Raw genomic sequence first — 22,409 nt, forward strand, 5'->3', positions numbered from 1 at the left:
ATAACAGCTGCTGTTTGTTGAACTGTGGTTAATGCAGGTTTAAACCGAAAGTAACTGAGCCAGAGTGAACACAAACAAGTACTAGGATACTTCTGCAGATCTCTCTGCATGTATTTAATTATTAATGTTAATGTTGTTGATGTTAATTAGTTCTCTGAAATATCATGAGCTGTGTTCTCTTCTACCTTTGTATTCCATATATTTGGCTTTACACAAAATATGGAGAGACCTACAATTATACATCATTCATCTACTGTTCCAATATGTGTCCAGTTTTATATATTTGTGTACTATATCAACTTCACACATCAATAACTAAAGATTAACAACCAAATCAAAAGGGATCTTTACTGCTGTAAATATTATGTCTAACAAATCACTGAAATTATCTTTTTTTGGCTGCCTGGTCAGTGAAAATACACAAGGGGCCAGTAAAACTCTGATCTAGTGGGCAAGTGGGCCTGTGTGGAAAAACCTTGCAAAGGCACAGCACTCACTGAAGACACCATCAAAGTGTAGCAGAGCTGCGAGAGGTGAGCAGAGGATGTGCTCCCGCTGAAGACGGGCAGGTGGAATGAGACATAAAGCTGCAGTGATGAGGTGAGAGCAGTAATTGACAGTGTCAAAGAAACCAAGTTGTGGAAGCGCCCTCACTTTCCTGACGGGATGAGTCATTGAAAATGTGTAAATAATCGGCAAAACCAACACGTCTGAGCGGGCCAGACCTCCTTCACCTGCGATGGATCCGTCCCACCCTGACAGCGTACACATTTTTCAAGTCCGCAGGCGTTCGTAATTTGGTGGGAGGATTGAAAAACGGGGGGTAAGATTGAGCGATGAAAGGTCAGTGAGATTAACATGTTGACTCCTCCTGTGCTGATTACAGATCAGTGGTGATCGATTGCACTTTACTTACTCATAGTGTGCAAGCTCAAGTATACACACCAGTGAAAGCCAATGGCAAAATAGCAGCAAATATATACTCACACATCACATATATTAAGCAAGGGGTGGAAACAATGTACTGACAAAAGTATAGAATTTAGTACAGTAGTAATGAAACTTAGGCAAAAACAATACTAAAACAATTTTGTTTTATATGGTTAATGTCCAACGCTTAATGGGCCCACCTGAGATTAGATATGCAGGGAAAACCCTGCTTCATTACCAGTTAGTTTGGCTAGAAGGTTTTCAATTTCCTGTGCATCTGTCCACTCATTCTCCTGGCCAAAAACAGTTATTAACAGCTAATACAAATTCTCTCATTCAATCACACACGCACCCTGACAAATCAGGGTCCGCATAACACTATCAGTGTGCCTATTAAAAAATCACACCCGTATGTGCAGAGATATACCTCAAGCAGATAGCAATAAGCAAAGTAAGGCAAGATATAAGACATCTGTGCTTCCTGTTACAGAATTGGGAAGATCAGCTTGTTACTGAGCAACTTTTAAAGCATCTGTATTGTGAAAAAGTTTTTCGTTGTTGCCTTTGCACATGAATGTGGGTCGATGCTTGTCTACCGGTACAAATAGAGAAGATACAGACAAGTAAGGTAATGAAGAAATATGGAGGGAAGGCATCGCTGGCACTAATGGTTCAGCAGCCTTCCAGTAACAACACTATCGCCAGTCAAAATGCTTTCTATATATCTACACATGGTTCAGGTTAGGGTAAGATGGTGATTACAGCAAATAAAGTATGCTTAAGGTATGAGTAGGGTTGTATACTTAGTTAAGGTAAGGGTAAGATGGTGATTACAGCAAATAAAGTATGCTTAAGGTATGAGTAGGGTTGTATACTTAGTTAAGGTTAGGGTAAGATGGTGATTACAGCAAATAAAGTATGCTTAAGGTATGAGTAGGGTAACATAATTGGTTAAGGTCAGCGTAAGATGGAGATTATGGCAAGTAAAGTACAGTATGGTTGAGGTATGAATAGCGTAACATACTTGGTTAAGATGGTGATTACAGAAAATAAAGTATGCTTAACTCATTGGCTGCCAACCATTTTCAGAGCAGAGCCCCATACTGCCAGCATTTTGACTGATCTTTCAAGACCCACAGAATATTGTGTTCTATGACTATGTAAACACCGAAGGTACCAAAAGAAGGAGAAAAACATAATTGATGTCAATGGCAGTGAACGGTTGTAATCAGATTGACGTCTATAGACGTCAATGGCAGCCAATGAGTTAAGGCAGGGGTGTCAAACATGTGGCCCGTGGGCCAGATCCGGCCCACCGAGGGGTCCAATCCGGCCCACTTTCCTTCCTACCTTCCTTTATCCTTTATTTGTTCCTTCCTACCTTCCTATTTTCCTTTCTTTGTTCCTTCCTTCCTTTCTTCCTTCCATCTGTCCTTCCTACCTTCCTTTTATCCTTTCTTTGTTCCTTCCTTCCTTTCTTTCTTCCATCTGTCCTTCCTACCTTCCTTTATCCTTTCTTCATTCCTTCCTTCCTTCCTACCTTCCTATTTTCCTTTCTTTGTTCCTTCCTTCCTTCCTTCCTTCCTTCCATCTGTCCTTCCTACCTTACTTTTATCCTTTCTTTGTTCCTTCCTTCCTTTCTTTCTTCCTCCTGTCCTTCCTCCCTTTATTCCTTCTGTCCTTCCTCCCTTTCTTCCATCTGTCCTTCCTCTCTTTCTTCCTTCCTTCTTTCTTTCCATATGTCTTTCCTACCTTTCTTCCCTCCTTCCTTTTGCCTGTCTTTCCTTCCTTCCCTTCATATTTCCTTCCTGCCTTCCTTCTTCCCTCCATCTTTTTAATGATCCGGCCCACATGAGATCAAATTGGTCTGTATGTGGCCCTTGAATGAAAATGAGTTTGACACCTCTGAGTTAAGGTATGAGTAGGGCTACATACTTGGTTAAGGTTAGAGTAAGATGGTGATTAGGGAGAGATAGTGGTTACAGTTAATAAAAAGACAAACAGTCATTGAGTCTTTGATACGAATGTGAACTCTGCAAGAAATTTGGATGTGCGCACACAACTCCCGCCCCGACACCCCGCTTACTTTCTACCTCGCTACATGAAGGGAACACTACTTGCTGGATTGGCAGTGATTGTTGGCATTCAACATGAATCCAGAGGTGAGGAATCGTCCAATATCTATGTCATTCATAGGAATACTAATAGATAATGTAATCGTAATCAATTACATTTCTGATGATAAAAGGTCTCGCTCGTATTAGTGCTTACACCAACAATGAAAACTTGCGTAAAAAAAGCATAAAATGACATATGAGATATTCTCCAAGCTTGATTCCTGTATCGTTTTATGAAAATAGACCAAGCTTTCTCTTATCAGTCCAAACTTTTCCTTAAAGAAAAACATCATCCAAGTTTTTGTGTGACTAACTTTGTTTGGATGTATGTTGAACAATGTTGTACCTGTCCACCTCTTGTACGTCATCATGCATCACCTGCCTGCTGAGAGTTTGAGCCAAACTGCTGAACACAATACAGCAACAGCGATGAGTCATGCAGCTGGAAAGCGGGAATAAATTCACTAATGTATGGGGACAAGTCAGTGCACAAGCTTTTGTTGAGTGCACAGTGAAGTGAATCATACTTACAGTATGTCTAACTGTACATCTCCAAATATCAAAAGGATGAGCTCATGTCTTTACAAGCTGCTTTAAGTTTGACATCAAGTTCTAGCAAGGTGAGAATCCTTATTTAATTGGCTTTACTTTAACCGAGGTTCTAACATTATATCTGCTCTAAAACTCAAAGCTGCCAGTCAAACTCTTGCTTCTAATAAGCCTAACCACCGATTAAAATGCCCAGCTTGTCTTTAACAAGGCCCCCCCCCCACCACCACACACACCCTTACTGCATAGGTACTGGATATCTAACAGGTTATGCAATGAATCCAAAGGGAAATGAATTGCTCACTCCACTAGCAGTGATGCCGTGCAGCATGAGTAAGACTTGCAGTCAGTAGAGACGGGACATAAAACAATACGAATATATTACCCAAGACATTTATTGTTTTAAGTTCATCCTAGTTAACTTTTCATCACCAGCTTTTGTTGGAGAGTCGGATAAATCTTGACTGTTATTTTTACCTAATGGCCCAAACACTGCAGCCTGGCACTTGCACGACTTCACAGGAACTGAAAATGTTCCAGATTGCTGTTAAAAGCCTTCTTATTGTTTTCTGTTGACACTTCAGCTTTGTTTTCATCTGGATCCCCTCCCATTGCATGCACAACCTCCTTTTATTAAAATAGCTGAAAGCACTTAACATTACGTAACTGAACAGGCCAACTACACATTCATGTTTAGCTGTTAAACAGAAGTCATGCAATATGGCTCAATTATTTAATCAGACTGTGTTTATCCACTGTTCAAACCTTTTGGTGGAGGTGCGGCTCAAATATAAATAGTGGGGGTTTTTTGGGTCGGGGTTAACACTGATTTATTATTTGGATCTAGATTATATTTAGATTACTGTTTTTTTATTTTATTTTGCTGGCAGCTAAAAAAAAAAAAGAAATAATTTCAAATTCCTTAGTAGGCCCTGCCCTCTTTCAAGTATCCCAATTCAAATATTTTTGTGATGTAAACAGATACAGTTAGTAGTTTTTTTGTACAGCAGAATCTTTGGCAGAAGTCACTTTAAAGATAGAACACCACACCAGTCCTGTTGGGAAACTTTCCCAGAGACACTATTAATCCAAGGAGATGAGAGTCCATATCCTTGAAGGCGTTTTCTCATAAAAGTGAAATAAAACCATTAAAGCAGAGAGTAAATCTCACATTTGTGCAGCTTGTCTATCACGCTCGCACACTCTACTCTCAAGCTCTTCAAAGCCGTCAAAATCATTTTCTCCGGCAGTTAGCATTTTTCAGACTGACTGTCCTTTTTTTTCGTTGGCTATCATTTGTTACAGCAGTACTTCTTGGCTGCTTGAGAGGTGATTCAGTCTGTGGTGTGTTTCTGCAGTTAAGACACACCGGGAGACACTTTGGACTCTTCGCTTCACTTGTAATCAATCTAGTTCCCTTTGGTGGCAGAGGAACAGGTTGCACAGGCCTGCAGAAACTCATGCTGGTTAAACTGAGTTAACCAAACACTTTAAAGACTAACTAACCCTAAAAGACTCAATGTAAACACACTTGAAGACATTTGCTAACATAGCAACACTGAAGCTACAAACAACCCACAATGGAAAGCTTGCTGTGGGAGCTGGTTACACTGGTACACTCTTATATTTGGGCCAATATAGTAACATGATTGTGGTCATCTTCTTGATACACTATGAGAAATGTAGGTTGCTAACTGATGTCATTGTGTAAGTCATAATAAGTCAGAATTTGCCTTCTCTAATCAACAGTTTTCTGTCAAAACTTGAGTGATGGAGCATTCTTTGACCACAAACAAGAAACATCTTCCTGTATTTCCTCTCTTAGTCAAACTCCTGTCAAACTTTCCTAAAGAACGTCAGAGAAGTTTACTTTCCTTCTGTCTTGAAGCACATCCGAACATTTGACATCGATGTTTCCTGTCCTGATGATTCACCGAAAGACAGGAAAAAAGGTTCTTCTTGTTTTTAAAAAAGGTAAGACGGACGCAGCCGCCGAACTAGCAGGTGGCGTGACCCTCAGCGGGTAGACTAAAGTCAGCCCCGCCCATTTCTTCCTCTCAGACGTCTGCGAGTCGAGACGAAAACCTTCTCCCCTGCTGATCAGCTCAATCTAGTTCATTCTCATTCTGCCTGTCTCCATCTAGCCTCTTTTCCTTTCCTGTCACACCGCCTTTTTTTTTCTCCCCTTTGCACTCTCATACAAAAACCCCTGTAAACAGTTTCCTCTCATTTCTATGCCCATGTTGGAGCTCTGAGTCCTCATTCAAAGAGCAGAGTGCGATCTGCCATGGTGAGACGCCGACCAAATAAACTCCTCTCTATGGGCGCATATCAAAAGCTGTCGGTTGGTGTTAATTAATTCTATAGTTTTACTTCATTTTGTGCAAAGATGTGCAGATACTGTATATAACATTACTGGAGTTAAAGAGAGAGCAAGAGGTAAATATCCCAACCTGAGATGCTCATTATGCATTGTCCCAAATCTATGCTACAAGCCAGTAAACACAAATAAAGCAAAACAATGAAAAAACAGCTGCTTGCTTCTTTATTGCAAGCAAAACAACAGAGCTCATCTTCACAGAGGCTACTGTTTCTGTTTACCTTAATGTGGCTGTACTCTGCTTTGCCGGCCTCGCTGCTGATCGGCTTGGTCTCGGACCTGGGTTTGAGGACTTGGCGTAGCGGACTGGAGATTGGCAAACCCGTCACGCTGATCCCATCTGAAAAGACATCAGAGCATCACACAGTCAGCAAAAGAAGCAGGGGCTATTAGTAAAAACGAGCGGGGGGGCTCACATTGTTAAATATCAACATGTCTTGGGTGTATAACAGCTATTTTGTGATGAATTGCTTTAGTTATCCCCGCTTTCCTTTTATGCACTTCTTTTTTTGTCTTCAGTTAGTGAATTCCTACATTTCCCAGAATGACCATGTTGCTCAGAATTACTTGATGAGCTCCAGGAAACAGACCTGGACTTCTATTAAAAAAGTAAGAATGTATGTATATTCAATTAGGAAGCAAACCAATTTCTAAAAAAAAAAGAAAAGACATGACTCTGGTAATGTCATGTGATTACAACCTTCTTAGCTCGCAGCTGACTACATACTTCGACTGTTGGTGAAGGAGAAATTGGTGTCTACATGTTTTAAAGTTTCACCTGATAAATAATCATTGAATATAACTGAAAAACTGTAGTTGTAGAAAGCAGTGAGTCCTTAATGGTTCTCAATCAAAGGTACCAATATATTGGAAATATCTCGATATGATGTCCCACCTTCTATATCCAATACTGCATGTGAACCTATCAAAATTACAAACACACATATCAAATAATTTGTTTTTGAGCAGAGTTTAGATTGTTTTCGGGCAGATCTTTCTTTTCAGTAATCTATAGCTGGGATGCATACTCTCAAATGGAAGTTTTCCAAAACTAACATACTCTAGCCCTGCAATAAACCATTACCTTCATAAAGGTTAGAATGTTCAGAGAGGCATAGATTCACCTTAATGCTCATTTTGGATGCTGAAGTTTTGCGTTATAATGAGAGCTGCTAATTATTCTGTCTTCCCTCACTGATGTAGATGAATTACTGTGGTTAGTTTGTGCTGCTAGATAGCAAACACTTCCTTGCTTTCTGCAGTGCAAAGAAGAGTTTTTTTTTTCATATTCTGAAACAATATCAAATCTGAGGGTTCATGGTACTACTACGAGCATGTGAGGAATAAATGAATGATTTTTTTTTACATTCCTGACCTTGAGAGAAGCAGTGTGGACACAGGAGCAGCTGCACTATCAGCAGCTGTGTTCGGCACCACCGCGGGGGCTGCAGCTTTCAACCCACTCAGACAATACTCCAAAAAACGACGCCCTGAGCCCACCCCTCTGACGTCAAATCAGCCGTATCGCTCTCTGACGTCAGCGGATTGCAAAGCCCCACAATTTCCCCTCAGAGGAGGGAAATTACTGTGCTTTGCTGCAGCTCCAGAAATTTGACTCAACACAGACAGACAGGCGAATGCAGACGATCAAACTACACGCAAGACTGGTGAAATAGAACCAAGTGGAAGAGTGTTTCTGTTAGAAAAAGCAACAGCACGACTATGTCAACATGGAAAAAAAGTGTTGAGTTTGCACTAACAGCAAAGAGCTGCAACAGCAAATTAATGCAGCAAAGTGGATCAGAAAACAAGAGGGCTCACTAAAATAATAAACCATAAAACAGGGGAAATTATAAGTAAATGCTCATCTCTAGTAATAAAGAACATAAAGAAAAGAACAGACTATACTTTTTCCCTCTAGTGTGCTGAGTCACATAAATTCATGAATCCCAGATTACTTTTTGCACATTCCTTCTATCAAATTAACAGCAATGTACTGAAACATGCAGCTGTTTTGGGCTCTGTCGTCATCGGTATGTGTTGTTTTTTCTGTCATAATTACTTTGAAATAAAGGCCTGGTTCTTCAGTGGAGGCTAACAAAGCTGATCTGTACTTAAAAAAACAAGAAACACTTCTGTTATTACCAGCCTTCTGTTGAAAGAGTCAGAACTCTTCTGCCCTTGTGTCTAATATAGCTTATATGTGAGAAAATCATGAGTAATTATTGAGGACATTTCTCATTTCGCCTTTCGTCTTTCCACCAAAGGCAACTTAAATTCTCCTACATGGACATCACTGGGAGCAATTTGGGGTTCAGGGTTTTGCTCAAGGACACTTTGACCTGTGGACAGAAGAAACTGGAGATTAAACCACTAATCTTACAATTAATGGCGACCAGCTCGAAAACTTTACAGTTGCCCCAGTTTCGTTTTTTATAATACAATTTCAATCTGATTGAGCAATAATGAAAAGAGCTCATTATACCTATGATTGTAATGGCAGCACTTAAGTTTCACAAAACCCAAGAGCAGCAATTTATTATGCCGCTTTATATTGTTTATACCATTTCTCCAATGAGCTACTGCAGTAATTCGTGACATCCAACACTGCCTCAGCAAAAAACAACAACATTTCCAATATCACAAAAAAAAAGACTTTTTAAATCTCTGCAATTTCTTGTTGACAAGCTGCCTGCTGTAGATCAACCCATGATTTGAGCATTAGTCATCCAAGCAGCTTAATTCCCAATACAATGTGCAAAATGACTACATGCCACATAGTGTCTACAATACGGCCATGTATTCTGCAATATTTATGTTGTTAAATCATCTTTGGTCGGCCAAAGCTCTAAATAGATCAACAGAGACCAGCTCAGTGTGATCTGGGGTGAACAACCACGACTGACGACTAAAGACTGCAACCCGTATCTATCATGATTGTTAACCTTTGTCTGGAACAGCCCAAAATCACACACTGTTTCATGGGCCTTAACTGAGTGAAATTTGTCACTGTCAGCTGTTGTCACTCCTCTGCTGAGAGGCAATCTCCTCTTGCTTCTTTCTATCCTACTGTTCGACAGATTAGACGTGCATGGAGACGTAGACCTAAGGTGGCAGGGAATAGAACAACCAGAAATACAGGCAGAAACACATTGAGACTCTACGGACTCCATTTCTGGTACGCGGTCTGTTTCGGGAGATGCACATGACTCGTTATGTCCTGTGGCACAAAGACAGTATGAGTAATGGGTGGCGTGATTAACGATGGCGTTGCTCACAATCATCCCCTCCTTTACACCTTCCCTCCAATCAGTATCTGTCTCGTTCTCGGTCTGACAGCCTAGGGGAGAATCTGGTGGACTCAGTGTTTCTATCAGCGGCCTCCTCACTGCCTGTGCTTAAGTAGAACAGCAGAGATTGGGAGTGTCACTTATGAAATAATTATGATATTATTATCCTAGATCTGAATGTCCGTGAGATAACTGTGGATCTCAGCGTTGTCAGTTGCTCGCTTATTTACAAGCCTTTCTTCTTGGAAGATGGATACGTCTAATAAATATGGAAAATATGACCTGGAATGGTGTAAACATCATAACCTCCTTCAATATCCTGTTCAGGGAAGAGAATCATGAAAAATGGCAAATACAACAAACGTCAAACAGTGCTTTACACAAGCCTCATTTAACTATCGGCTAAAGATGGACAATCTTAGGAGGACCACTTTGACAGATTGCGTAGCTTTCAAAAACGCTATTAGTCCTACTCAGAATATATATTACAGTAAAATATTCCAGTGCCACTTCAGAAACCACAATGTTCTGAGCTGACACGCCACGCTGGATCTGTAAGAACATCATTACGCTTCTATCAGTCTTGCAGAGAGAGGGAGGGAGGGAGGGAGGGAGGGACGGGGCTTAGATGATGAGCAGATATCGGTTAGGTAATATACAAAGAACAAATGATTACAGTCATTACTGAGAGCCATTCCAGTCAGTCTGGATGCTCCATTAAAAGGCAGAGGGAGATCATCTACAAACAGCTGCTTTGTTTTAACAGCAGTGACTAATGTCTGATGTGCAGTCATTCACAAGGTGTTTAACTTGAGTTGTCTAAACTATGACTATTTATTTTCTTAATAAAACATGTCAATTACTCCACAAATCAGCTAGAAAACTATGGCTTCCCAACATTGCTGTGGTTTTCACCAACAAATAGGACCTCCATACATTGTCTGAGATTAGAAGCGTTTGTACACTGTTGTTTTTCAGAGATAGCCTATCAAACAGGCCAGCTTGTTTTCTATTGATATTCTCTTAATGAGGTTTACATAAGGGCTTCTGTGGATTGCACTCTGTCTGCTCAGCAGTTCAGGTATCAGTAACTGCCCAGTTCTTCTTCTTTTATATCCAACAAACTGTAGAACTGGAAGAACACCATCTCCTTTGAAACTAGAGCTTGGTATTGTTTGAAATTGTATGATACCTGTGCCAATTTGAAGCCTGAGTTTTTAGTGCCAACACCCAAACATTTTGTGATACCTTATGAAATCCTTTTTTCATTTAGCAATAGAAGCCAATGTTCCCAAATGTTAAATGTTGTTAAATGTCTGAACACCAGCAACCAGATATGAGTTTTGCAAAATATGGGCCTCATTTACAATGCAAGCACTGGATTGTCTGGATGAAATGCAGATGCAATCTAATTCATTTGAGCCCAACCAAAATACACTGATATATCAGTCAGCCAATAGCAATCTAACCAGAACAAAGCCCAACTTCAACACCGGAGAGTTTTTTACCCTGTACAACATTTTGGTCAGTACTAAATCAGTACTGAGTTTTCACATGAACAGGGATATTTATCCCTCAGACTACACATGTTTGGAATAGGGATGCACTAATCCAACTTTATCAGTCTGGATAACAATACCTGGGCATGCATATCGGCTGGTTGAATTAATAAACTGTATACCTCGCTGTGTAGAAAAGACTGAAGGCATCAGGCTTGACTTAAATATTATTTCCTAACTTTGTAAAACAAAATGTAACAAATTAACACATAAATATAAATGTACTGAATTATCATTTAATATTCAAATAAAAAATAATTGTGCACTGGTAGCAACTTGGAACAGTATTTAAAATAAACATTGTAAACTTGTAGTGCAAAGAGGATTTCAAACTCCAATATAAAATATATCAGCTAAAACTGAGAATAGACAAGTAGCTTAACTAACTAACATAGAATTGAAGTGAATACATCAGCCCCATGGATCAGCCCCATTATCTGACTCTTGGATCGGTGCATCCCTAGTTTGGAACATTAAATAGAAAAGCTTTTAACAGGCCAAAGGTTGAACAACTGTTGTATCACTTAACAGAAAAGTAGTCAAATCTAACATGAATGTGTTAAATACTATGACTTGAAAAGGGCTTTCTTGGGGACCGGTAGGACAGCAGTGCATTCTCTCACTGATGTCAACTGAGGACAAACGATGAAAGAACATGGAGACAGCACCTACCTACTTATTCCAGCACAGCTTCTGAATGAATCTCCCTCTCTGGCTCCTTTCATTCACTTTGCTAGTGGGCAACTTTCCAGCATAATTTGTGTTTTTGTCTTGTTACTATTTTTGCGGATGCAGACATTTAGTGTGGTACGAAGGGGCAGGCTGGGTGGTTGGGGTGTGGCTGCCGCACCACTCTTCAAAGACAACTCCTAACATTAAGTTGGCGGTAGCACTGTCAGGTATGACACTCACGCCATTTAACACGATAAAGCTTGCTGCGAGTCAAGGCCAATTAGCCCTGAGTGATGACATCACTCCCATCTGATCCTGAGTTATAGTGTTCTGGTCTCGAGCTGGACTCAAAGTGAGGGATAAACTCATCAGTGGATAAATCAGTGAGGCTCGGTCTGCTCTGAATGTTCCCTGTGAACTGTTTTAACACACAGAGGACATTTAGTGCAGGACTGCCAGACAACATCACAGATCAGGCTGATGGACCGACCCTCCTACACAAATGTGCATATAAATATAAATAGATGCTAATCATTTAAAAGCATGAGAGAAATAAGTTCAAAAAATAAACTCCACTGGTGATATATAATATCACTCAACACTGACAGGTGTGAATCAGGTACAAAATAATTCCCACTTCCAATACGGTAAAAGGCCTTAGTCATATGAGGGCTGCTAGACATCTGAGCTCACAGTTATATTTAATACAGAGAAGTGCTGATGTTAACACAATGTACCGGCAGTATACACATCAGAGAGGCTCCAACACACACTACCCGAGCTGTGAGCCATCATTTATCCTCAAGCTATGGAGCTGGAAAGAGAGGATGGGAGAGAAGGTGTAAAAAGAGAGAGAGAGAGACTGAGAAAGAGTGCACATGAAGACCTTTTTCGCCTGAGCAAGGTGGAGAAATTCATTAATATGCAACGTATTCATATTTGTCCACATATTCACAGTCATCTTCAGATTTTGCATGCGGTGTCAGGGCCGGCTGATGTTAAGTCAAACCACGATTTTCACCCACTACTGATTATATTAACCTAACTGGTGCTAGCATGGGCATTGGATATTTATTTTCAGCTAAATAATGAAATTAATGGTCAAAAAACTTGGAACATTTCCACATTTCAATGTCTCACTAAAATTTGATTTGTTATTATAACTACTGTTAATAGCAACAGGTTGGACTACAACAGTCCACTACTTCACAGGAATGATGAGACATTTTGGGAAATGACACTTCGCTTTCTTTCCGAGAGTTTGATAAAAGGATCAAAACCACTTTCATGTCGGTGTGATAAATATATAAACAACTTGAGTCAGCAGGTGATTCGCTTAGCTGAGTATACACTTCCAAAATGTCCAACTATTCCTTTAAGGATATTTCTTTTCAAGATGTTGATCTCTCCCTTTCATTAGCAACCTGCCATAGCGCCTATATTGCCTTTTGCCCTATTTATACCAATCATCCTACAACTTTTCAGAGATCAGTGAAAAACTTTGAAGCCACATTCAACTTAATGTATCTGTTCTGATAAGAGGATCAGTATCACTCTTATATTTGAGCATTAGCCAACCATGGGAACAGCTAGCCTGGACTGTGCTAAGCTGCTAGTCAACAAGAAACAGTTCTGGCGCATGACTCCCAGTCAAGCTCAATTTATGGTTGCTTGGAGCTGGTTTCTAAGTGTTTACTGACCATGTACGAAATCACCGGGTACGACGGCGTGTTAAGACCATATATGTAATGTTCTCTGACATTATTAAAGTCACAAATAAAAGTTGTGATTTATTTTCTTGCAAATTTGCAACTTTATAGAGTCAGAGAATATCCAAGTGTATCCAACCCTAACCTTGTTTTTATCTCACAAATTTGTGACTTTATAATATCAGAGAATAGCCAAGTTTTTCTCATAAATTTGGGACTTTAATCTCTTTAAAGAAATATTAACCCCCATATTGGCCCTAATACACTGTTGTACAGGGGAGATGTGATAAAATGTTGTTTAAATACGGGGATAATGGTGCATATTTTCAGACAGTCTCTTCTGAAAGAAAAAAGAGTGAAAAAGGATGAAAAAGGAGTGGATGTGATTGTTTCAACATATCCACCATCCAAAAGGTATGGGGGGAGGGGGAGGGGTGTATTGGGTATTTGCTAGTTTTATATCATTTGCTGATGCACAGATTAAACAAACAAGCTACTGTACAAAGTGTTAATTAGCGAGCTTTAGAAGTGCTATTAGGTGTATTTTTTTTACTTTGCACAAAAGCTGGCTGTCCTTTAAACCGGAAACATCGCAAGCTGATGGAAACTGGTCCGGGCTTCACAAAACAGCAGTTGCACAGTTTCCTAGATTAAAGGAATAGTTGGGAGTCTGGAGTATCAGACGGTTGCTCGGCAACCTCACTGTGATGACAAGACCCCAGGAAGTGACTGCGCCTTGCTAAGAAATAGTTTTTATCTCACTCTTGACGAGAAAGCAAATAAGCACATTCCCCAAAATGTCAAACTATTCCAAAAGTCTCTCCGGTTGGGAAACCTGGTTAAGCTTATTATGCTGTTGCCTATGACAAAGTTACTATACACTAATTGTACAAAAATGTACGTGAACACATGAGGTGGGAAGCAGTACTGTTTAACAGTTCAACATTTTTGCCTTAAATAAATAAGATTTTACAGTTTAAACAGCAAAGTAATCTTCCAGCACATAGGAGCACAGACTTAACGCAACGGCAAACGACTGGTTTTATGCAAATGTGTTCATCAGTATATTAACACAACATTAATGTGATTATGTTAATATATGAGAGAGTTAGATAGAATCAAATGTGTTTAGCAAAAAAACTACATCCCATAATGTCACCGTAATAACTGCATCCAGAGCCGTTGTTTTGGACCATGTCTTATCTGCTTAATTCAGGGCCTCAATTATTGCTCAGCTAATTAAAACATTGGAATAGTATCGCTTAAATGACCTCATGAGGAGGAATGGCACCGAGGCTGAGATAAACACGCAGCGTCGCATGTGTTTACTTCTCTCAGTCGTCCCGAGTCCACACGCATATAAACACACACAGAGTAAAGTCTCTGCGGGGCGCGGTAGCCAGTCCATATTGATCTCTCATTAATATTTATCAGCTAGTAGTGTCTGTGGTGAAGAGGGTTCGATAGTCTGAAGAAGGAGGTAGAGAGGTCAGGAGCGAGACAGGAAAGAAAGGAGGCTGAGCATTAACTACAGTATGAGAGAGAGAGCCGAGCTGCGAGCTAGGGGAGAAGATCAGACTTTTTTTTTTCTTTTTCTCTTTCTCAAAACCAGGAATAAGAATTAGAGGAGAGGATATCCGACTGTTGAAGTGAGGAAGCCAGAAGCTAGAGGAGAAATGGAGGTGTAGAGACCTCATGACCCCACTCCTATTACTATTGAATCTTAAATAAGGCAGATTCTCTGGAACTAAAGTGTAACAAGGAGCGCTCCGTGTACAGCGCTAAATTTACACCATTTTTTTTTTGCATTACACTTTGCATAATGATGTGAAAATTCTTCTATAATCCACTTCAAGATAAATACAGGGAGAAATCTCTGCCTAATGAAGGACGGTACAGTCTGTTACCGCTTCGTTAGGTCTGCCTAGCTAAAGCCCTAAAATAAATCCTTCCTTCATTGAGATTAGAATGTTCACTTTCTGTTTTGGAGGCATGTTGATCAATTTAAAGGCAAATTATATTTGTTATACTGTGTTGTGTTTATAATATAAAGTCCACCCCATTCAGACAATCAGTATATTGCAATGTTCCCCATCATGGGACTAATAAAGGAATATCTTATCTTATATTTACAGTTAAATGTAATCTAACCCTAATAAACCAGAACTAACCTGCTGGCAAATAAATGCTTTTGAAGCAAAACAAATGTATATATAGTGTTTATACAGTATTTCTCTTTGGTTTTGTAGTAATTATGGCTGAGTATCAGTACTCGATACCTATAAGTTATTGACCCAGAGCTAGAAAAATCTGACTATTTGACGATCTACTGATTTTGAGTATTTTGTGTTTAATAAATATGAATAACAAAATATGTAAAAATCTAATCATTTAGATGTGGAGGAGTGGTGGCATTTTATGTAATGTAATGCTTCTATTCACATGATGGGTACTGAATGAAGTACTCAATTGGTATCAGTATCACTTTAAGGGTGATTGGATTGGTACTGGTATCATCATTTTTTAAACAATACCCAGCACTAGTAGCAATTGATATTTTGTATAATTTGACAAGATGTGAGAGGTACAAACTTTGAGATGGGATAGAATATGATTAAACATCAAATAATGAAATTCTACATAATGCAATTTAACAACAGGTATTTATTATTTGTAGAAAGATGTGATACCTTTAAATGAATTATGTTACAGGCTGTTAAAGACATGTAAAAATAGATTGATAATAAAAACTAATTTTGTCTGATATAATTTAATTTATTAAGTTATTTATTAAGATACTTTGCACGGTGAAGATCAAATATCTGAGTGAAGGAACGAGACGTAAAACACATTTTTGAGTGGATGGGGAATTCATATTGTCTCATTATGCAATAATTACTATATATGTAATGTGCTATTACATTACATACATATAGAGTATAATTTACCATTGTCATACAGTATGCTGCATGCTTTGAGCTCCACCAGGATTCTAATGTGATGTGTAATGTGTCCACTCACCATCGTTGAGGTCCTGCAGCAGGTTCTCCTGACCAGAGAAGTCCAGCTTGACTTTGATGCTGACGGTCAGCGTCACAGCCTGGCCAGGCTTTAGTGGCAGGTGAGACAGTGCCTCCTCCAGCTCCCAGCTCAGAAACTCTCCAAACACTTTCTCTGTGCACACACACACACACAAAAAAAAGAAAATAGGGAGGAATGTGAATTAATAGGAAACAAAAGAAGCAGAAATCAAACACTTAAATAATTAAATAATCTTAGAATGTGATGCTACCTACTGAGATAAACAACAGGAAGGTTTGCCAAATTGATGCTTTAACAACTCTGGATGCAAATATTTTTGGGCAAGCAAAAGTAAATGAGCCAGCCAAAGGCCCTCTGCACAGATAAGCATTTAGCAGAAAAAAATCACTGTGTGAGTTGCTGGCTGCTGACTGTGTAGTTTGTGCAAAATGAGAGAGAGGGGGGGGGGGGGGGGGAGAAAAGAGAGAGGGGCGCCTCATTCACCGAGATGACCAAAGCGACTATGATGTTCCTGTGCTTTCTGATTTCAGGGGTAACAAAGCTGCTGATTGGCCACCTACCCAGAGTCCCTCCAGTGCCCGTCACTAGACCCGCCGCTCTAATTTATGCCTCCACCCCCCCACCCCTCCCCTTCTACCTGAGACGAATGACTCAGCTGCATCCACTTGAGCCAGGAGCATCAAATGAATGATCCATCACCTGAATAAAGCATGTGTTCTGTCTATGCAGGTGAGCCTTCTCCTGCTCTCAGGGATTGCAGGAACAGCAAGCAGGCGTATTTTAAACACGGGCATGGCAGAAGCAGAGGAGCGAGCTCACTGTAAGAACAACAGTTTACACGTCTCCGCTTGATTCATAAGCAAAGCCTTCAAAAATCCTCCAGGAGGATGTGAATGTAGGCAGTATTAAATTTTGTGAATAACGCCCCCGCTTTAAATATTCATAAACTCGGAGCTGCTTTCAGTAAATTAAGAGAGGAGGGGGGAAAAAAAGGAGAAGGGGAACAGAGAGTGAGGTGCTGAGGAAAATGATTTAAAAGAAATGGGATTGGGAAGATTAAAAAAAATAAAAGATTTGCTTGAATATGCAACAGCAGGTCTTGTAATTCAACAGGTAGATAGCTGAGATTGAGGATGAAGATATTATCGTTCCAGGAACATTATGAGTCACGACAAAAGGCAGCCGCTGTGACTGTCCAGAAATCTTTCAGGCCTAATTTAAAAGTATTAACCCGACATGTTCCTGTTCCTAAAAAACACAATTTTAAGATCATATCACTCCTACTTCAGAGAAGACATGAAACAACCTCTATTTCAAACACTTGTCAGATTTTCATCCTCTCAGGCTGTGACTCCCCCGCTTTTCTACTTGTTGGTGAAAACAGATGTAGTGGCATTGCAGTGGAGTATGATATGTGTAAATGAACAAGACCAGAAGAGGGTATATAACTTGAAGGGACATTATTAGAAAGGCACTGAAATGAAGTTATTGAGAAGTTTTTTGTGACTGTTAATCGCTGGAAACTCGACAAATGATACTGAGATTAAAAATTCAGGAGCAACCGCGCGTCCCATTTCACATAATGTCGAAAGGTAATTAGGAAACAAAAGGCTTTAGGTGTATCCAATTGAAGCGATCGATACAGTGTCAACAGGGGGAACAAATCAGCATAAAAGAGGACTCAATATTAAAGAGAAACACCTGGGATATATGTCTCCTATACTGCTATATACTCAAACACACTCATAAAACTCACAAAAAACAAGAATAAGATAGAAAAATACAAAACATATTTAAACTACAATCACATGAACAGATAATAGCATCAATTGTTAAGATTTGATATGCATATGAAAATTACATAATACCAGATATGTGCCTTCTTTTCATGCAACAGTAATTTTTGTTTGTGGTTTGTTTATTTGTATTCTATACTGAGTTCTCAGCACTATATATAGCAGAGACATGCCACCTCACATAAAAGAATAATAAAATACATTAACTTTCAGGGAAAAGCCAGCAGAGGCACTGCATCACACAGCAGCTGTGTTTTTAATGGGAGATGGCAATGATTTAGACCTTTATTTAGTATCTAAACTGAACACAAGATGGCACATGTCAGCATTTGACTGATTTAGCTAAGGACATAACAGTGATTGATTGACGAGAGGCTAAAGCTACATCGGCACGTCTGTGAAGCTGTACTTATATCAGAGGTTTGAACTAAATGCTACCATTATGATGCCATGATGACTATCTCCATCATCATTTGGTACTTAGCCCAGAACACAAAGTTATTCGTTTTTCAGGTATTTAGTCATAAACCAAAGTATTGTATGAAGTGTAATTTGATCTAATATTTGATATATCAATAATATTAAAGGCACACTGTGCAGGATTTGTCGGTGGGTGTTTGTAAACACAGCATTGAAAGTTGGTTCTGCCTCCCTGGCTCAACAAGCTAGTGAGAGAGCAATGTGGTTGAGCAAGCTAGAGAGTGAATGAAAAGAGGGAGCTGCACTAATGAGAACAAAGCCGTGAATCAGAGATGGCCATCCCTCATTTGGCATTGTCAGTTGAAAAAAGAAGTCAAAATTAGAAGAAATACAGGCAAATTGCTGGTTTATTCACAGTGAGGTCGAACCACAAAAGCAGGAATGCCAACAATACTACTGAACACCTGGCTTTTAATTTGAAGTTTGATCACCACTATTTTACATTGCTGGGGGCTGAATTTGCCATTATCTCACTAAATTTTAATACAAAGATATGGTTTGTTCCATTTGTATTGGGAAGTTGGAAATTCCCGAGTTACCAGAAGGAAATATCAACTGGAATACCCTCTGAAGTCAGATTCCTGATGCAAAACCTCAACAGTCCTGACCTCAAAATCCAAGATGGCTGCCCCGCACAACAGTGAGAAAATGTAAGTAATATCGTGTCTATTAGCACTTTTGACTTTTTTGTGTCTCATTAAATCAGTTGTACACACAGCATTGTCCAACTTCTATCTGTGGACATGGTGCTACATTGTTTGTGCATGCAAAATACAGCAAAATGTGTTTTTATCATCTGGTGTTATAATAATATAATAATAATAACGGCTAACTTGGCTAGAACTGGTTTTCTGACTTTGAACTGGAATGCTTCAAACTTGGGTGTAACGTCATTTCCAACTCCAACTTCCGAATTCCAACTTTGAACAAAACACAGGAACTCAAAGGAGATGCATTCAAGTACTGTAGTTTACAGTGTCTTAAGACTTGAAAAAGTTTGTCTTGAAACATTCCAGGGAGAAATCAGCACCAATAAAAGGAATTTTTAGCAAGACCAAATTACAAATTGTCCTTAAAAATATCATCATATTTAGCTCAAGTGAGTAGGTAGGAAAATAAATAGGAATAGAAATATGTAATACAAAACCTGTTATAGTCAAAATCAAGAAACACTTTGAAAGCAAACATTTACAGCACTCGCAAGAAAATGGATGCAGTCAAATAAAAAAGAAGGAGTGCACAAGCAGCTGACAGCCGGTTCTGCTTGTGGTAACCAAATCACTCAGGCAACATTAATCCCCTCTTTTTCTTTTTTAATGGGCTTTGCAGACGGAAGGTGTTTTGTCCTTATGAGACATATGAATGTGCATAAAAGTGTTTTACGGGAACAATTGAGTTGTATGGATGTTTATATATCCACAGAAAGGCAATGAGAAAGTGAGGAATAAAAGGTCTGATGGTGGCTTATTTTATGCTATTCAGAGGCCAATCAGTTTTGGTTTACTTTTATTTAAACACCATACAATAGATAATTGTATTGAGGTTTGTTTTTGTTGTCTATTAAGTTTTCATGAATTAATATTTATTTTTTGGAGAAACTGAGGATCTTTCTAATATGTGAAGGTGGCTGCACTGTGGCAGAAAGAGTAATGTTTTGTTTGTTTTTGCAGCAGATGTCTTCCTATTGTGACTCTTCATCTTTTATTCATTCAATCCCCACAGAGAATGCAGACGGTTTCAGAAAGGCCCTCTCAACTGTGGCCTGCTTGGAACCACTACCATGTTGCAACTGAGCAAGCAGACGGATGAGGACCAGGTAATATAATGGCCAATGATAATGCAGCCTGTCACCGTGGCGCTGCAGTGTGACACTGTGGCCCCAATCGCTACTGCATCAATGATCTCCTGCTTAGTGATCAACGATGCAGACAAAGCATAGCATCACAACTTATAGCACATGTATGAATGAGGCACCTAGGGCATGAATGTCATTATATGGAAGCAATCTAAAGGAAAGGAAACACAATGACTGAAAGAAAATGATAGAGTACAGAGACTCACACATGAAAATTGCCCCTATATATACACTATTTCCTACATAAATAATATGTTATGAGAATGTATGCACCTCATGTATACGCACTACAATTCATAATGTATAGAATATTTGTAACAAAAGGGTCTCTACAGTATGTATCTCAAATACCACTTTTGGTGGTTTGGTGAATTCATGCCCACCAGACTACTACTAGAGCTAGAGTTGGAAGCTCTAAAGCAAGGTTTAATACCAATATGGGTATATGTTCTTCTTTGTTTGACGTAGATGGCAATTAGGTAGGTATTCATTATGTTGAGTTTGTTGGTAATATGATATCACCCAGTGACCAAGACTTCTGCATATTTGCTATCTTTACATCAAAGAAAAAAAGAAACTCTTGGATTTAACTGTGTCTTCCTCAACAATCGGCAGCATGGTGGTGCAATGGTTACTACTGTCACCTCATTGCAAAAGGGTTCTGGGTTTGAACCCAATGGCCGGCTGGGGCCCTTCTGTGTGGAGTTTCCTTGGGCAAGATACTTGATCCCAAATTGCTCCTGATGGCTGCTCCAACAGTGTGAAAGTGTGTGAATGTTAGTCTCCATCTGATGAGCAGGTTGGCACCCTGCGTGGTAACCGCTGCCATCAGTGTATGAATGGGTGTGAATGGGTGAATGTGACATGGAGTGTAAAAGTGATTTGAGTGGTCAAAAAGACTAGAGAAGTGCTATATAAGTACAGTTCATTTACCATTTTACCATATGTTAGCTCTGTGATGGACTGGTGATCTGTCCAGGGATTGTACAAATAAGATATATACAAATGATTTTTCTAAAATGGCCTGATGTATATCCATATAGAACCCACCTTTAAATGTTACCATCTGAAGTGGATGATTTCTCATTGTTAATGGAATGAGATGATATGTACAACGCAATCAGTTACAATCTGATTGACCAGATTAAAAAATACATATTTATTAGAAAAGCCTGACCTTATCCAAGGCCATTCACTTGGAACTGCAGTGGCTTAAGAAGTTATGGAAATAAAAAAGATGAAAACAACTGAATGATCAATTGTGCTGCAATGCAATTAGCAGGCTGGGTTGTATCATGCTGCCCAGAAGGCAGTTCTTCCTCTGAGGCAGTATGTGAGCTTTGGCTGAACTGTCATTTTCTGACACTTTAAAGTTTTTTGTTTTTTTTTTACAGAAGACTCCATCATCTAAGAGGGGGGCACTTTAAGACCTTGTTATTGTTATTCAATATGATGAAAAGTTAGAACACAGAAATCTTTTGTACTGCCTAACACACAGTGCAGTGCAGAAAGATGCATCCAGTTTGTGCTAATTATCAACATAGAACAAACTGCGAACAATCGTCTGCATATACGCTTGATTTCAAAGGCAGCTCACTTATTAGTATTTGCCCTTAGGTCAGGCTGGTTAGCATAAAACACAGGGCGCTCTGCTAGAAACACAGCTTACTGACTAGAAGGTAAAGCAACAGAACTTCTGAGGCGTCCTGCGTTGGTCAGGAACAGTGAAAATATGATCAGTGTTTTCATTTTGGCTACTGTAGGTCTTGTTAAGAACGTATTATGGACAGAGTGGCTCAGTGTACCGCCTGAATCCTAAAAAAAGACTAGACGGATCGGCTGTGAGAGACAGACTTAACTCACCATGATGACAGCTGCATGAATACATAAATACAGCCTTACATGGGACAGTAAGATCTCCTTCAAGATAACAAGCTTTTCCTTTTCCTCTCCCTACTCCCCCATGCAAAATCTTCCCAAAGACATACACCCTCACCGCTGCTGTCCTGTCTTTGAGGTGGTACTTAGTC

At 39.5% G+C, this 22,409-nt stretch overlaps 1 protein-coding gene across 2 annotated transcripts in view; it reads right to left on the reverse strand.

Moving 5' to 3' along the window:
- The window catches only part of trappc9 (trafficking protein particle complex subunit 9), a 211,984-nt gene that overhangs the window by 132,251 nt on the left and 57,324 nt on the right, over positions 1-22,409 (reverse strand). For both annotated transcript variants that reach the window (XM_053333925.1, XM_053333924.1), the window contains 2 exons: positions 16,228-16,380; positions 6,198-6,316 (listed from right to left, as the gene is read on the reverse strand). In XM_053333925.1, coding sequence (XP_053189900.1) covers positions 6,198-6,316; positions 16,228-16,380 — 272 coding nt within the window. The remainder of the gene's footprint in view (positions 1-6,197; positions 6,317-16,227; positions 16,381-22,409) is intronic.

The sequence above is a fragment of the Scomber japonicus genome, chromosome 15 (genome assembly GCF_027409825.1).
Source record: "Scomber japonicus isolate fScoJap1 chromosome 15, fScoJap1.pri, whole genome shotgun sequence".
NCBI lineage: Eukaryota > Metazoa > Chordata > Actinopteri > Scombriformes > Scombridae > Scomber > Scomber japonicus.